This window comes from Hypomesus transpacificus, unplaced genomic scaffold (assembly GCF_021917145.1).
Source record: "Hypomesus transpacificus isolate Combined female unplaced genomic scaffold, fHypTra1 scaffold_316, whole genome shotgun sequence".
Classification (NCBI taxonomy): domain Eukaryota; kingdom Metazoa; phylum Chordata; class Actinopteri; order Osmeriformes; family Osmeridae; genus Hypomesus; species Hypomesus transpacificus.
In genome coordinates, this window is record NW_025813844.1 from 70,001 (window position 1) to 85,020 (window position 15,020).

At 51.9% G+C, this 15,020-nt stretch overlaps 2 protein-coding genes across 2 annotated transcripts in view; one reads left to right on the top strand and one right to left on the bottom strand.

The window, feature by feature from the left end:
* Nucleotides 1-2,080, top strand: part of cct7 (chaperonin containing TCP1, subunit 7 (eta)) — a 7,338-nt gene extending 5,258 nt beyond the window's left edge. The window contains exons 7-11 of the mRNA XM_047016138.1: nt 1-41; nt 265-362; nt 494-626; nt 1,008-1,214; nt 1,495-2,080. The exon at nt 1-41 is cut by the window's left edge and continues 148 nt beyond it. Of these exons, the coding sequence (XP_046872094.1) occupies nt 1-41; nt 265-362; nt 494-626; nt 1,008-1,214; nt 1,495-1,722 (707 nt within the window). The 3' untranslated portion in view covers nt 1,723-2,080. The remainder of the gene's footprint in view (nt 42-264; nt 363-493; nt 627-1,007; nt 1,215-1,494) is intronic.
* Nucleotides 2,081-2,090: 10 nt separating this feature from the next.
* Nucleotides 2,091-12,333, bottom strand: LOC124464185 (heat shock 70 kDa protein 12B-like). The gene is given in 15 exon segments (XM_047016137.1): nt 2,091-3,489; nt 3,854-4,044; nt 4,570-4,673; nt 4,780-5,038; nt 5,501-5,605; nt 6,283-6,369; nt 7,282-7,459; nt 8,268-8,381; nt 8,661-8,765; nt 9,005-9,191; nt 9,447-9,571; nt 10,100-10,114; nt 10,116-10,184; nt 10,556-10,629; nt 11,852-12,333. Coding segments are annotated over 14 exon segments (2,028 nt in total). The 5' UTR covers nt 10,598-10,629; nt 11,852-12,333; the 3' UTR covers nt 2,091-3,042.
* Nucleotides 12,334-15,020: the final 2,687 nt, after the last annotated feature.

A 15,020-nucleotide genomic window follows, 5' to 3' on the forward strand; every position in this document is an offset into this window, starting at 1 on the left:
CTGGACGCGTCCAGGAGGAGGACCTCAAGAGGACCATGATGGTGAGACACACCTGTGTGTGTGTTTGTGTGTGTGTGTGTGTGTGTGTAACGTGTGTTTGGCTGTGGCAACTGTTCAGGGTGTGTGTGTGAACTATCTGTGTTACGTTGTGTGTGATGGCTGTGTGTAACATGCACTGTGTGTAGCCTGTAACGTGTAGCGTGTGTAACAGCTGTGTGTGTGTGTGTAACGTGTAGCTTGTGTAACGTGCACCGTGTCCTCCAGGCCTGCGGGGGCTCCATCCAGACCAGTGTGGGCGCCATGACGCCAGACGTCCTGGGCCAGTGTGAGCTGTTTGAGGAGGTGCAGGTGGGGGGGGAGAGGTGAGCACCGTCTGCTTCACTTGCTGTTTGTCTTATTTGGGTCGAAAGCTGTCTATCCCTAGACGGCAAGGTCATGGGGGATCTGAGCTCAGGTTCCTAAGCCCTCCTCTCTTCCCCCCCTCCCCCCCCAGGTATAACTTCTTCCGAGGGTGTCCGAAGGCCAAGACCTGCACCATCATCCTGAGGGGCGGGGCAGAGCAGTTCATGGAGGAGACTGAGCGCTCTCTACACGACGCCATCATGATCGTACGCAGGGCCATCAAGGTAAACTCTCTCACACACACACACACACTTAAACATGCCATCATGATCGTACGCAGGGCCATCAAGGTAAACTCTCTCACACACACACACTTAAACATACCATCATGATCGTACGCAGGGCCATCAAGGTAAACTCTCACACACACGCACACTTAAACATACCATCATGATCGTACGCAGGGCCATCAAGGTAAACTCTCTCACACACACACACTTAAACATACCATCATGATCGTACGCAGGGCCATCAAGGTAAACTCTCTCACACACACACACACGCACACTTAAACATGCCATCATGATCGTACGCAGGGCCATCGAGGTAGGTTGAGCAAGTGAACAAGACACACAGTCTAACGTGTGTGCGTCCTCTCTCTCCAGAACGACTCCATCGTGGCTGGGGGTGGGGCGATCGAGATGGAACTGTCTCGTTACCTGAGGGATCATTCTAGAACCATCCCAGGGAAACAGCAGCTGCTGATTGGTGCGTACGCCAAAGCCCTGGAGATCATCCCTCGCCAGCTCTGCGACAACGCCGGCTTCGACGCCACCAACATCCTCAACAAGCTGAGGGCCAAGCACGCACAGGTACACACACACACACACACACTCACCCAGCTGAGGGCCAAGCACGCACAGGTACACACACACACACACACACACACACACACTCACCCAGCTGAGGGCCAAGCACGCACAGGTACACACACACACACACACACACACACACACTCACCCAGCTGAGGGCCAAGCACGCACAGGTACAGACACACACACACACACTCTTTGATCTGCACTAGCACCTTTACCTCTCTGCACACGCTCACTCTTAAGCTCCCCCCCCCCCCCCCCCCCCCCCCCCCCCCAGGGAGGCATGTGGTACGGCGTGGACGTGAACAACGAGGACATCGCTGACAACTTTGTGGCGTGTGTGTGGGAGCCGGCCATCGTGCGCATCAACGCCCTGACGGCGGCCTCTGAGGCAGCCTGCCTCATCCTGTCAGTGGACGAGACCATCAAGAACCCCCGCTCCACCGTGGACGGGCCCCCCGGGGGGGGCAGGGGGCGGGGCCGCGGACGACCCCACGCTCACTAGGCATGCGAGCCACCTCTGACCCCTGACAACCTTTCCACCTCTGAGCCCTCTACTCCTGCCCTCTGTACCCCCCCCCCCCCCCCCCCCGACCCCTCCACTCACCTGGAGCCTGGGTCTAGCCTCAGTCAGTTCATGTGGGGAGTTTAGGGGGGTTTGATTTGGGACCAGAGACATCCCCACCATACTCCAGTCGAGGGAGGAAAAGGTAGTTTTTTTTCTTTGTACGCTTGTCAACTGTCATAACTGTCAAAGAGCACTGATTGGACGAGGAGCGTTCTAGAAGCGTTGGCTGTTGGTCGTCTTGTGTGGATCTGTATTTATTGGATCATTTCAAACAAATAAAATTCCCTTGTCACAACCGACTCCTGTTGTGTTTCAGAGTACAAACGTCTTTTTTTTAATAGTTATTTATGAACACAGGCTTACACAAGGGACAAGTATGATTCCTGATACATAGTTAATATAGGGTAATGGTCAAAGTATTTGAGAGGTTAATTGTGTACGATAGTAAATCATTTCACCCTTACAGGGTCAAACTGGGTTTTCAGGAGGGCGGAGGGTGTGGATAGAGAGATACAGGGAGGGATGAATAGAGGGAGGGATGGAGGGAGAGATAGGCAACAGGCCTCTTCCACCAACATGTTCACTAGGTCCTGGGTGATGTCCACTAGGCCCTGGGTGATGTTCACTAGGCCCTGGGTGATGTTCACTAGGCCCTGGGTGATGTTCACTAGGCCCTGGGTGATGTTCACTAGGCCCTGGGTGATGTTCACTAGGCCCTGGGTGATGTTCACTAGGCCCTGGGTGATGTTCACTAGGCCCTGGGTGATGTTCACTAGGCCCTGGGTGATGTTCACTAGGCCCTGGGTGATGTTCACTAGGCCCTGGGTGATGTTCACTAGGTCCTGGGTGATGTTCACTAGGTCCTGGGTGCCCATGTTTGGGCCTGTCCACTTGTTAGTCTCCTCTCTCCACTAGGTGGCGATCTCAAACGTGACGGATTCAGAACCTGACAACAAGGAAGCTCTTAATCAGGAAGCACTTGAATGTCTTCCAATCAGCTGGAAGCAGATCCTCCAATCGGCTCTCAGTTGTGTGGCAAATCCAGAATGTGTTTAATGGGGTCCAGAGGGTGTTTCTCAACACGCTCGTACAGTGGAAAGGCTGTCCAACTGCTGAATATCAAATATTTTGAAAAACTCAAAGGCTTGTCAATCAACATTGGAGGGGGGGAGGCAAACTTCTTAGTGAGTGGCTGTTCCCTCCTCCAAAAACTCCTCCCCCGCCCCTTCGTTCGTTGCCACCGGATACGCCGCCGCCTCAGTTGGACAGGAAGTCGATGGAGGCCCGGACCGTGCGATTGGTCGCCACGTCAACGGCCGTCACTTTGATCTCCGTGTCTCCGAACTGCATCGTCGCCCTGATCTCCCGACGGTCTGCAGTCGCCCCCGGCAACGCCTCGGGCAGGTCGAGCGTGATGGTGCCACACTTCCTGACGTCGTGGTCGGAGACGTAGGTGGCGTCGTCACGGGCGCAGCAGTACACGTTGATGACGATCTTCCGTTGCCCCGCCCTGGCCGGGGTGTAGCTCCGCCTCACCACCTCGCCCAGGGCCACCGATTGGTCGAGGGAGACGAAGCGGTCCAGGACGTCGGTGCACCAGCGCCGGCCGTCCTTCAGCAGCAGCTTGTCCCTGGGGTGGCGGCCCTCCACGAAGCGGTTCAACACGCCCACGCCGTAGGTCAGGGGGCAGCGCCGCACACGCACCTGGGGGGGGGGGGGGGGGGGGGGGGGGGGGGGGGGACACACACAGACACATTTTTCAAGTTTTCACAAGTTTGTACCAGTAGTCATTCCAATTCTAAATGGTTCCAGGACAGTTATTGAGGTTCTAGAACCTCCAGGTTCCAGGACAGTTATTGAGGTTCTAGAACCTCCAGGTTCCAGGACAGTTATTGAGGTTCTATAACCTTCTCAAGGTTCCAGGACAGTTATTGAGGGTCTAGAACCTTCTCAAGGTTCCAGGACAGTTGTTGATGTTCTAGAACCTTCTCCAGGTTCCAGGACAGTTGTTGATGTTCTAGAACCTTCTCCAGGTTCCGGGACAGTCAGTGTGGGTGTAGGCGCTCACCACGGTGGGGTCCAGTCCGAACAGCACCGCCCCCTTCAGGATGGTCAGGCCCACGTCCTGAGGGATGATGATGCGGCAGGTGTGCCCCAGTGCATTCTGGGCCGCGCGCTGCAGCATGGGCGACTCTGCGAACCCGCCCACCAGGAAGAGGAAACGCACACCGCCCACTTCCGGTTTCTTCATCAGCTCCTCTGGGAAGGGGAGGGGGGAGGAGGGAGGAGGGAGGGGGCAGGAGGGAGGGGGGAGGGAGGGGAAGAAGAGATTTAACAGTTGAAAGTATAAAGTGACGGTGGAAAGTGTGTGTGTGTGCGTCTCATCTATGTGTGTGTGTGTCTCACCTATGTGTGTGTGCGTCTCATCTATGTGTGTGTGTGTCTCACCTATGTGTGTGTGCGTCTCATCTATGTGTGTGTGTGTCTCATCTATGTGTGTGTGCGTCTCATCTATGTGTGTGTGTGTCTCATCTATGTGTGTGTGTGTCTCATCTATGTGTGTGTGTGTCTCACCTATGTGTGTGTGTGTCTCATCTATGTGTGTGTGTGTCTCACCTATGTGTGTGTGTGTCTCATCTATGTGTGTGTGCGTCTCACCTATGTGTGTGTGTGTCTCATCTATGTGTGTGTGTGTCTCATCTATGTGTGTGTGCGTCTCACCTATGTGTGTGTGTGTCTCATCTATGTGTGTGTGCGTCTCACCTATGTGTGTGTGTGTCTCACCTATGTGTGTGATGATGCTGTGGACGGTGGGCTGGAACAGCTCGTTCATGGCTTCCTGGGTCAACCTGAGCATGCCCTGAGAAGACCACTTCACTATGTTCATACTGCACACACACACACACACACACACACACACACAACGATGGCATGACAACTCACATCTATAGAGAGGTTCAAACACAGCATCGACACCCACCCACCCACACGTACTTGCTCCGCCGCAGGGCAGCCTCCACGCTCTGCCCTCGCAGCCTCTTGTAGTGGTCGATGAAGGAGAAGGGCAGGGAGATGTTGAGGGCGTTGGCCCGGCCGGGCGTGGCCGTGCGCTTGCGGGCCTCGAAGGCGATGCTCAGGTCCACCCAGGCTGCCGGCCGCTGCGTGCGGAAGCTCTGGATGAAGTCCTGCCCGAAGATCTGGCACAGCATCGCCTCGAAGGCCAGGTCCACCCCCACAGCGCCGTACGGCCCTCCTGGGACACACGGAGGAACGTGTTAACACACACAGACAAGCACACGGAGGAACGTGTTAACACACACAGACAAGCACACGGAGGGGGGGGGGGGGGGGGGGGTCAGGCAGGTGCAGAGATGGCAAAAGTACACACATCGCCAGGTATATTTTTTCAACCTTTCAAAACTTTTTTTCTTCACGAAACACAACACAAAAATACTTTCTGAAACCTTATTTTTTACAATCAACTTTTTCAACTCCAACAGGTGTTACCTGAGGCCTTGTAAGGCAGGTGTTACCTGAGGCCTTGTAAGGCAGGTGTTACCTGAGGCCTTGTAAGGCAGGTGTTACCTGAGGCCTTGTAAGGCAGGTGTTACCTGAGGCCTTGTACAGCAGGTGTTACCTGAGGCCTTGTAAAGCAGGTGTTACCTGAGGCCTTGTACAGCAGGTGTTACCTGAGGCCTTGTAAGGCAGGTGTTACCTGAGGCCTTGTACAGCTCCTTCAGGGTTCCCTGTGGATGTTCTATCTGGTGCACCGTCAGGTCGACTGTTCCTCCTCCACAGTCTGCTACCATGTACCTGTCACCTGGAGGAACACACACACACACGGTCAGTTGAGGCTGCTATGGTAGTTAAAGAGAGGAATGAGTTGGAGAAGAGGGCGGGGGAGGGATAGAGAAAGGAGGAGGGGGAGGAGGAGGAGGGAAAGAGGACAGAGTGTGAGTGTGTTTATCTTCCTCTGTTGAAGGCAATGACCATTAGAAGTTTGCTTAGATAGCTCCAAGCTGTTGCTTATTGCTGAACTGATGTGTGTGTGTGTTCAGTGTGAGTGTGCGCATGTGCATATATGGTGTGTGTGTGTGAGCTGATGGCTCCTCAGATTAGAACAGTCCTTGGCTTGGTCCGCTGAAAGGAGCTAAACAAGGTCTGACCACACCCAGAGGGAAGGAAGGAAGGGGAGGGGGGGGGAGGGAGGGGGGAAGGGGAAGAAGAGAGGTATTAAAGGAGAAGAAATGAAGGAAGGTTGGAGAGGGGGGGAGAGTTGAAGGAGAAGAGAAGGGGGAGGAAAGAAGGGAGAGCGGGGGAGGTCTCGTCGTTTATTTAAAGAAGCAGAGAATCTCAGGAGCCAAACCCTCTCAACCCTGTGTGTGTGTGTGTGTGTGAGAGAGAGAGTGAGTGAGCTTATACATTCATTTAAGACGTTTGATTATTTGACCTTTGACCTGGTCTCGGCTCATTGACCCCTCCCTCTCCCCTCCTCACCTGTCTTCATCTCAGACCACAGGTCTCCAGTTCCGCTCTCCACCAGGAAGGTTCTGCTGTGTCTGGATCTTCTCAGCTGCTCCCTCGCTGCAACACACACATACACACACACATGCACGCACACACATGCACGTTTAATCTACATTACAGTAATTCTGAATCTGGAACCTTGGTGCTCTATCTGTCTCAGGGGATGCATGGATGATGGCAGGAGAACAATGAGAGTGTTGTAATGTGAAGTCTGCATGGGGGAACTGTGTGTGTGTGTATGAGTCTGTGTGTGTGTGCATGAGTCTGTGTGTGTGTGTTTTCTGTGTGTGTGCATGCAGAGAGAGTTGGCAGAGCCAAGGTAAATGAAGCTGAACAGAATAATTTTACAGTCACCTGATTTCAGCTCTGTGTGTGTACGTGTGAATGAGTGTGTATGTGTGTGTATGTGTACGTGTGAATGAGTGTGTATGTGTGTGTATGTGTACGTGTTGCAGAAATCTGGAAGTCATTTTCATGAAACAGCAAAAAAGACAAGCAAAGGACCGGGACGAGAGAGAGAGAGAGTGAAGGACTCCCCAGCAGAGAGAGAGAGAAAGGGGGGGAGAGAGAGGGGGAGAGAGAGGGGGAGAGTGAGGGGGAGAGAGAGGGGGAGAAGGGGAGAGAGAGAGAGAGAGAGAGAGAGAGAGAGAGTATGATGGTGAGATCATGGGCTCACCACCTTTTTCCAATTACAATATCCTGTATGTGAATGTGTGCGTGTGTGTATGCGTGTGTGTATGCGTGTGTGTATGCGTGTGTGTGTGCGTGTGTGTATGCGTGTGTGTGTATGCGTGTGTGTGTGTGTGAATGTCCTTTTTTCTCAGGACAGAAACACACTTGGCGTCTATGGCTTTGTATCCCATTCTCTCTTCCACACACAGACAGACACACACTCACACACACTAATACACACACACACACACTAATACACACACACACACACACTAATACCCACAGAGTACTCAGTACCTTGCCTGAAGCTCGTGTCAAAGGGGCGGGGACCATCGATGTCCAGACCGTTGCTGATTGGTCGGAGGCTGAGATCGATCACCTGGTGTAGGCGGAGCTTGCGGCAGTAGATGGAGGCGGCTTCTGGCTCCAGAGCAATCAGAAGCCTCTCAGGAGAGTCTGGAGAGACCAGCCCAGCCTGGGGGGGGGAGGGGGGGAGGAGAGGGGAGGGGAGGGGGGGAGTGAGTGAGGAGAGAGAAGAGAGGGAGGGAGGAGAGGAGAGAGGGGGCCAAGGTAGGACGGAGGGGGGCAGAGTTGGGTTGTCATGGTGAGGAGAAGGGAGGGTGGGGGTGTGGCTTCCTGTGTTTGTCTACTGGTCTCTCCCATTGTCCACCATGATGACATCACAGACGATGACATCACAGAGAGGAAACACACGCCCAGACATAAACAAGCCAGTGCCAAGATCCACACTACCACACCAGTTACTGTGGACTAGTTAGTAAGTACTAGTTACTGTGGACTAGTTAGTAAGTACTAGTTACTGTGGACTAGTTAGTAAGTACTAGTTACTGTGGACTAGTTAGTATACTAGGCAATATGTACTCCTTTGTAAGGACTAGTTAGTATGCCAAATCACATGTGTGTGTGTGTGTGCGTGTGTGTGTGTGTTTGTGTGTGTGTGTGTGTGTGAGTGTGTTCTCACCAGGTAAGCAGCCTCTCTCATGTGTGTGTGTGCGTGTGTGTTCTCACCAGGTAAGCAGCCTCTGTCATGTGTGTGTGTGTGTGTGTGTGTGTGTGTTCTCACCAGGTAAGCAGCCTCTCTCATGTGTGTGTGTGCGTGTGTGTTCTCACCAGGTAAGCAGCCTCTGTCATGTGTGTGTGTGTGTGTGTGTGTGTGTGTGTGTGTGTTCTCACCATGTAAGCAGCCTCTCTCATGTGTGTGTGTGTGTGTTCTCACAAAGGTAAGCAGCCTCTCTCATGTGTGTGTGTGTGTGTGTTCTCACCAGGTAAGCAGCCTCTCTCATGAACTGCTTGGCTGGTTGTTTCCACACAGCAGGAACCGTGATCACCCACCTCACCTGCTCAGGTAGCACTGTGGAGCTCTGCTCTCTCACCTCCTGCACACACACACACCATACACACACACACACACCATACACACACACACACACCATACACACACACACACACACCATACACACACACACCATACACACACACACCATACACACACACACACACACCATACACACACACACACCCAACCCACACACACGTCTTCAAATCAGGAGCACAGCCAGCCTACTGTTCTAGTGGCAACATTGTGGGTTCATGGCCCCTGGGGTCAGAGTTCAGGGGTCAGAGTTCAGGGGTCAGAGTTCAGGGATGATGTGTACCTTGAGGGCGTGTTCTCTGAAGAACCTGAGGGCGTGGCCAAACACCTCGATGGCTCTCACTCTCCGCCCACTCACAGCCTCCAGCTCCGTCTCCATGGTGAGGTCCTGCAGGAAAGCGTGTCAAAGTGTGGTAAAACTGGAGAAACGCACACTTTGATTCAATGCCCATCAGATTCTTCCTGCCACGCCTCTGATCTGATCATTCTAGAACAATATGTTACTCCCTCCCTCCCTCCCTCCCTCCCTCCCTCCCTCCCTCCCTCCCTCCCTCCCTCCCTCCCTCCCTCCCTCCCTCCCTCCCTCCCTCCCTCCCTCCCTCCCTCCCTCCCTCCCTCCTCTCTTACACTGGTACTGTGTATTTTCATCTTGAACTTGTCAAAGTACAGCCAGAGTCTAGCCTCCACTGGGTCCAGGTCGTGGTAGCTGTCCCGGGCCGCGAACCCAAAGCTGTGGAACCGGAGGTCAGGGGTCAGCAGGAGGCAGGTGGGGCTCTTCTGATTGGCTACGCCTGGGTCTCCGCCCTCCCAGCGCCTGAAGGGAGTGGAGAAGAGAGCTGGCAATCAAAGGGAACGTGCACACGGACCTCCACACTCAAGTTATCTTCTTGTCTCTCTCTCTCTCTCTCTCTCTCTCTCTCTCTTCTTGGGCAAGGCACTTCACCCTACTTGCCTCGGGGGGAATGTCCCTGTACTTACTGTAAGTCGCTCTGGATAAGAGCGTCTGCTAAATGACTAAATGTAAATGTCTCTCTTCCCCTGTCTCTCTCTCTTTCTGTCTCTCTCTCACCTCATCATGTGGATGGCCTCGGGGTCGTGGGTAAAGCTGAAGGCGTAGCCGCTGGAGATGGTGCCGAAGTCTATCGCCACGACGACAGAGAATAGATGGGACTGTCTGGGTTGGGATTCTGTTCTCTGAGAGAGGGGGGAGGAAGAGGGGAGGAGGAGGGAGAGAAAGGTCAATGAAGGGAGGAACAGGAAGAAAGAAGGTCAAATGAACGAGTGTGGGGTGTAGTACCACAACAACCTTGAGAATGTGTGTGTGTGAGTGTGTGTGTGTGTGTGTGTGTGTGTGTGTGAACGGTAGGCTGGTACTAGTACTGGCTAGTACCTCCTCTTGATAATTAGGTAGATAAACATAGTTGTGTTTAGGAGGAGTGTGTGTGTGTTGAAGTGTGTGTGTGTTGGAGTGCACGTGTGTGTGTATATGAGTGAGTGTGTGTGTGTGCTAGTTGGATTCTACATGCTTGGAAAGCATCACTTTAAAACTATAGAAAGAAACCTGATTATAGATGTGTCTGTCTGTCCCTGTTATTATCTGCTGAGAGAGATAGGGTGGTCCTCATAGAGAGAGAGAGAGAGAGAGAGGAGAAGAGAGAGAGAGAGAGAGAGAGAGAGAGAGAGAGGAGAGAGAGAGAGAGAGAGAGAAAGAGAGGTTCTCACCGGAGAGGGAGATGGGGGTGAGGGGGGCGATGCAGCTGTCAGCCCTGGACACTGATGGAGACGAGGGGGCAGACCTGTCCCTCCACTGGAGAGGGAGGGAACATATTGTTCTAGAATGATCAGATTAGAGGCGTGGCAGGAAGAAGCTGATCAGTGGATTCTAAACACACACACTCACTCTCCACACACACACACTAACGTGGAGATCCTCCCATTCCAACGCAATCAACTTATCACATGTTGTGATCCGGGGTGGAACATGACTGTGAGGATTCGGACATTCTGTGGTTCCGCCCTCAGAATGTGGGAATGTCCTGGCTCCACTCCGTCTCCATGGCGATGCAGCTATCACCAAACATACTCTGGAATGTCTAAGGCTTCCAGAACCACCGGAACACCATGGCCACACACTTGACCAATAATAAGAAAGGGTGTGTGTGTGTGTGTGTGTCTTACCAGGAGTCTGTAGACAGTTGGAGTCTGGAGGTTGGAGTCCATCAGCCATCTTTACAGGTGCCAGAGTTAGAGACCTGGAGAGGGGGAGAGAGGGAGGAGGGGAGGAGGAGGGAGGAGGAGGGGAGGAGGGGGGGAGGAGGGGGGAACAGGATAAAACAGAAAAAGAGACTTCACTAAGTTAGTGTGTGTTGGAGTGTGTGTTTTGAGTTTGTGTGTGTGTGTTCTCAGGTTTCACCAACTGAATGAGAAACAGCAATGTAACAAAAGACAGGATTGTGTGTGTGTGTGTGCGCGTCCCATTTAATGATAATACCAGACAGAGAGAAAAATATAGACAGAACCAGAGAGAGAGGGGGGGGGGGGGGGGGGGGGGGGGGGGGAGCAATAGGGGGTTCTGAAAACATTGGGGGGAGACTTGGAAATGGACCATTCTTCTGGCCCATTAACAATCGACACACCAACACACATTTTACCAAAACTGAACTGACCTCAGTGGAACACCGTACCAACAGGTACAGAGGGGGGTGGAAGGGGGATTGTCAAGGTGACCCCGTACATGACTCTACACCCTCATTCTGGTCTACAACACACACACACACTCACGGACTGCTAGGTGCTGCACACAGAACACACACACACACAGAACACAAAGGAGCTGCTATGACATCATCACAGACTGAGCTTCCTGAAGTCTACGAAAACAGCCCTGTTCACACACACACACACGCACACACTCACACACTCACAGAACACACACACACAGAACACACACACACACAGAACACACACACATGTTCATAGAACGTTATGAAAACAGCCCTGTTCCTACATTTAACCTGGTTCATTAACACACAAAACACACAAAACACACACTCCAGGAGAGAGAGAGAGAGAGAGAGAGAGAGAGAGAGAGAGAGAGAGAGAGAGAGAGAGAGAGAGAGAGAGAGAGAGAGAGAAGGGGAGAGAGAGAGAGAGAGAGAGAGAGAGAGAGAGAGAGAGAGAGAGAGAGAGAGAGAGAGAGAGAGAGAGAAAAACATCAAAAGGAAGAGAAAGTCTATGAAAGACAAACTGAGAAATGAGAAAGTCAACTTTTGGTCTGGTCACACCTGCTCTGACTGGAAGTGAGAAGACGAACGTTCAGACATGAACTCAAAGACACACAGCACACACACAGCACACACACACACTCAGCACACACACACACTCAGCACACACACACACACTTAGCAGACACACACACTCGTTCACCCTTGTCTGTACATAACATCACTCAAATGTCTACAGAGGTAAACTCACCCTTTCTCTTGGTGAAACTATGTTCTTCTCTGCCTCTTTCCTCTCTCTCCTCTCTGGAGCCAAGTGAAAGGAGAGTTCAGACAGTAAGAGAGAGGGAGAGACAGAGAGAGAAAGACGTAGAGAGAGGGGGAGAGCGGGGGAGGGAGGGAGAGAGAGATGTAGTTGTGTGAGAAACGAAGAAGGTGCTGCAGAACTCTGGGAATGTTCGAAGGCAGTATTCCAGACGCAGAATTCCAAGCACACAGACAATACAGGGAGAGAGAGAGAACTGGAGAGGAGAGAGAGAGAGATAGAGAGAGAGAGAAGTGGAGTGGAAAGGAGAGGAGAGGGAAAACGTTCCGGAAGGTTCCGTTCCCTGAAGAATTCCCAGATATTCCGAGTGGTTGCAGTCTGGAGTCTGGCTGTTCTGCAGTTCTGATGGAATGTCAGAGAGGAAGGAGCACTGGACACACACACACACACACACACACACGCACACATGCACACACACTAACTCAGCACACACACACACTCAGCACACACACACACTCACACACACTCAGCACACACACACACACAAACACACACACACGCACACACACACACACACGCACACACACACGCACACACACGCACATGCACACACACACACACACATGCATGAGTAAGAGGATTGGGAGGTTGTTACAATTCAAAGGGGGGTGGGGGTGCAAGAGGGCTTACCTCATTATGTGTGTGTGTGTGTGAGTGTGTGCGTGTGCAGGAGAGGGTGGGGTATTCTGGGAGTGGCAGTGATTAGTCATTCCTCCCTCTCCTCTCCCTCCCCTTCCTCCTTCCCACTTCCTCTTCCTCTCTTCCTTTTTTTCGGTCGCTCATATTTGTCGCTTGTTCATCTATGAAGGGATCTTTTTTACCTTGTTGCAGCTGAACAACTTTCAGCTGGTTTCAGCAGTCAGGCTTTAACAGTTACAGTTAGATCATACTTTACAATCACTGTTGTTTTCAACTTGTTTTTGTGCGTGTGAGTGTGGTATGGTGTGTGTGTGTGTGCATAGGGTGTGTATGGAGTGTGTGTGTGTGTGTGTGTGTGTGCATAGGGTGTGTGTGTGTGTGAAGCTTTTGGAGGTCTCTTTTCTCTGCAGGATCTGATTTCTCCTGCCGGGGGTCTTGATTGAAAGCATACACACACACACACACACACACACACACACACACACACACACACACACACACACTGGCCCCTCTCCCAGTGGGCAGGCCAAACCCCCCAAATGTAAACACACACAGACACACACAGACACTCACACACAGACACCACATACACACCATACACATACACCACACACTCTGATACACACACAAACTACACAAATCTGATCGGGAAATATTACAATAGCATATGTATATGTGTGTTTGTGTGTGTGTGTGTACGTGCGTGTGCATGTGCATGTGTGTGTGCGTGTGTGTGTGTGTGTTTAGTCTGGAAGCCATTACCTGTGCCACTGAGGGGCCCACGCAGACCCTACCATCACCACTCTACAGTAACTCTCTCCTTCACTCCCTCTTTCTCTCTCTCTCCTCCCTCTCTCTCCCTCTTTCTCTCTCTCTCTCTCTCTCTCTCCTCTTTCTCTCTCTCTCCTCCCTCTCTCTCTCTCCTCCCTCTCTCTCCCTCTCTTTCTCTCTTCTTCCTCTCTGTCTCTCCCTCTTTGTCCCTCCCTCTCTCTATCATCATCCTCTTTCTCTCCTTTACTTCCTCTTCTTCTCTCTCTTTCTTTGTCTCTCTCCATCTCAATTACTCAGTTTCAGTTTTAATAACCCCCCCCTCTCTCTCCATGCATCTTTTCATTCGTGATTTTGTGACTGTTTGGATAACACCGTGTACCAAACTGACACATCAACACAGAGCGCTGCAAACACGCTCCACTGATTCACAACTCGGAACTTTGCAAGAATTAACTTTTATCTCTACTCTTACTGCCTGACTGATTAAGCCTCTGGTCACCAAGTCTCTGAGAGGAGATCCCTCACAGAGGGAGGCTCCTGTCAAGGGTTTAAGGGAGTCAGATGGCTGAGCGGTAAGGGAATCGGGCTGTTAATCAGAAGGTTGCCGGTTCGATTCTCGGCCATGGGAAAATTACGTTATGTCCTTGAACACTGTTGTCATCCTTATCCCCCCTTTAAACACAAGAAGCTATCTGGTCAGGTGACAGGAAGGAACCCCATGAAATTCCTCGAGCACACTTCCTACTTCCTGGTTATCTTTGGAATTTTTTTCTGCTAGAGAAACACACACACACTCACCAATCAAATCAAATGTGTGCATGTGTGTGTGGGTCACAGCTTGCGTGTGTGTGCGTGTGTATGATTCTCCCCAGTTCTTTCCTGTGTTTGTGGGTCTCCACCCCAGGCTGTCTCTGAGAGTAGGACCGCCCCCCCCAAACACACACACACACACTCAGTGTTCTCAATCCTCCACTGTGGGTGGTGTTGGATCAGCGTGTGTGTGTGTGTTGTGTTGTGTGTTGTGTGTGTGTGTTGTGTGTGTGTGTATTGCAGGTCAGAGGAGTGGGCATAAATCAGCTGTGTTTTGACACACACACACACACTCCCTTGAGAACATCTGGCTTTGGAACTTGATCAACTTTTTATACTCCCCAATATTTCTCTCTCTGTGTTTCCCTCTCTCTCCCTCCTCTCTCTTTCCTTCCATCCTTCTCTCTCTCCCTCCCACCTCTCTCCTTCCCTCCCTCCCTCCCTCTCTCTCCCCTCTCTCTCTCTTCCTCACAGCCTGCTAATGACGTGTGTATGTGCTGCCCCCTGCTGTCTGAACAAGGTATGTCTTAATAACAGAGGTTCTGACCCTGTGTTCCCAATCCTCAACTCCCCATCTCTCCCTCTCCCCTCTTCCACACAAACACACACACACACAAAGACACTAACATTCTCTCTTAGAATCATGGAAGATATCCTGTAATATGCAGACGTCATTGTATATCAGTAAAGAACGTTGTTCAACTTTACTTTTAGAACTGACTCCATCTGAGACTGTGTGTGTGTGTGTGCATGTCTAGGTGTGTGTGTGAGAGCCTAGGTGTATGTGTGCGCGTGTGTGTCCTGGCTGCACTCGCCCTAAAATGTTAAAATAAAGCAGTCTTTCTTATCAGTAACGCTTTGAAATTGCTTTCAGGTC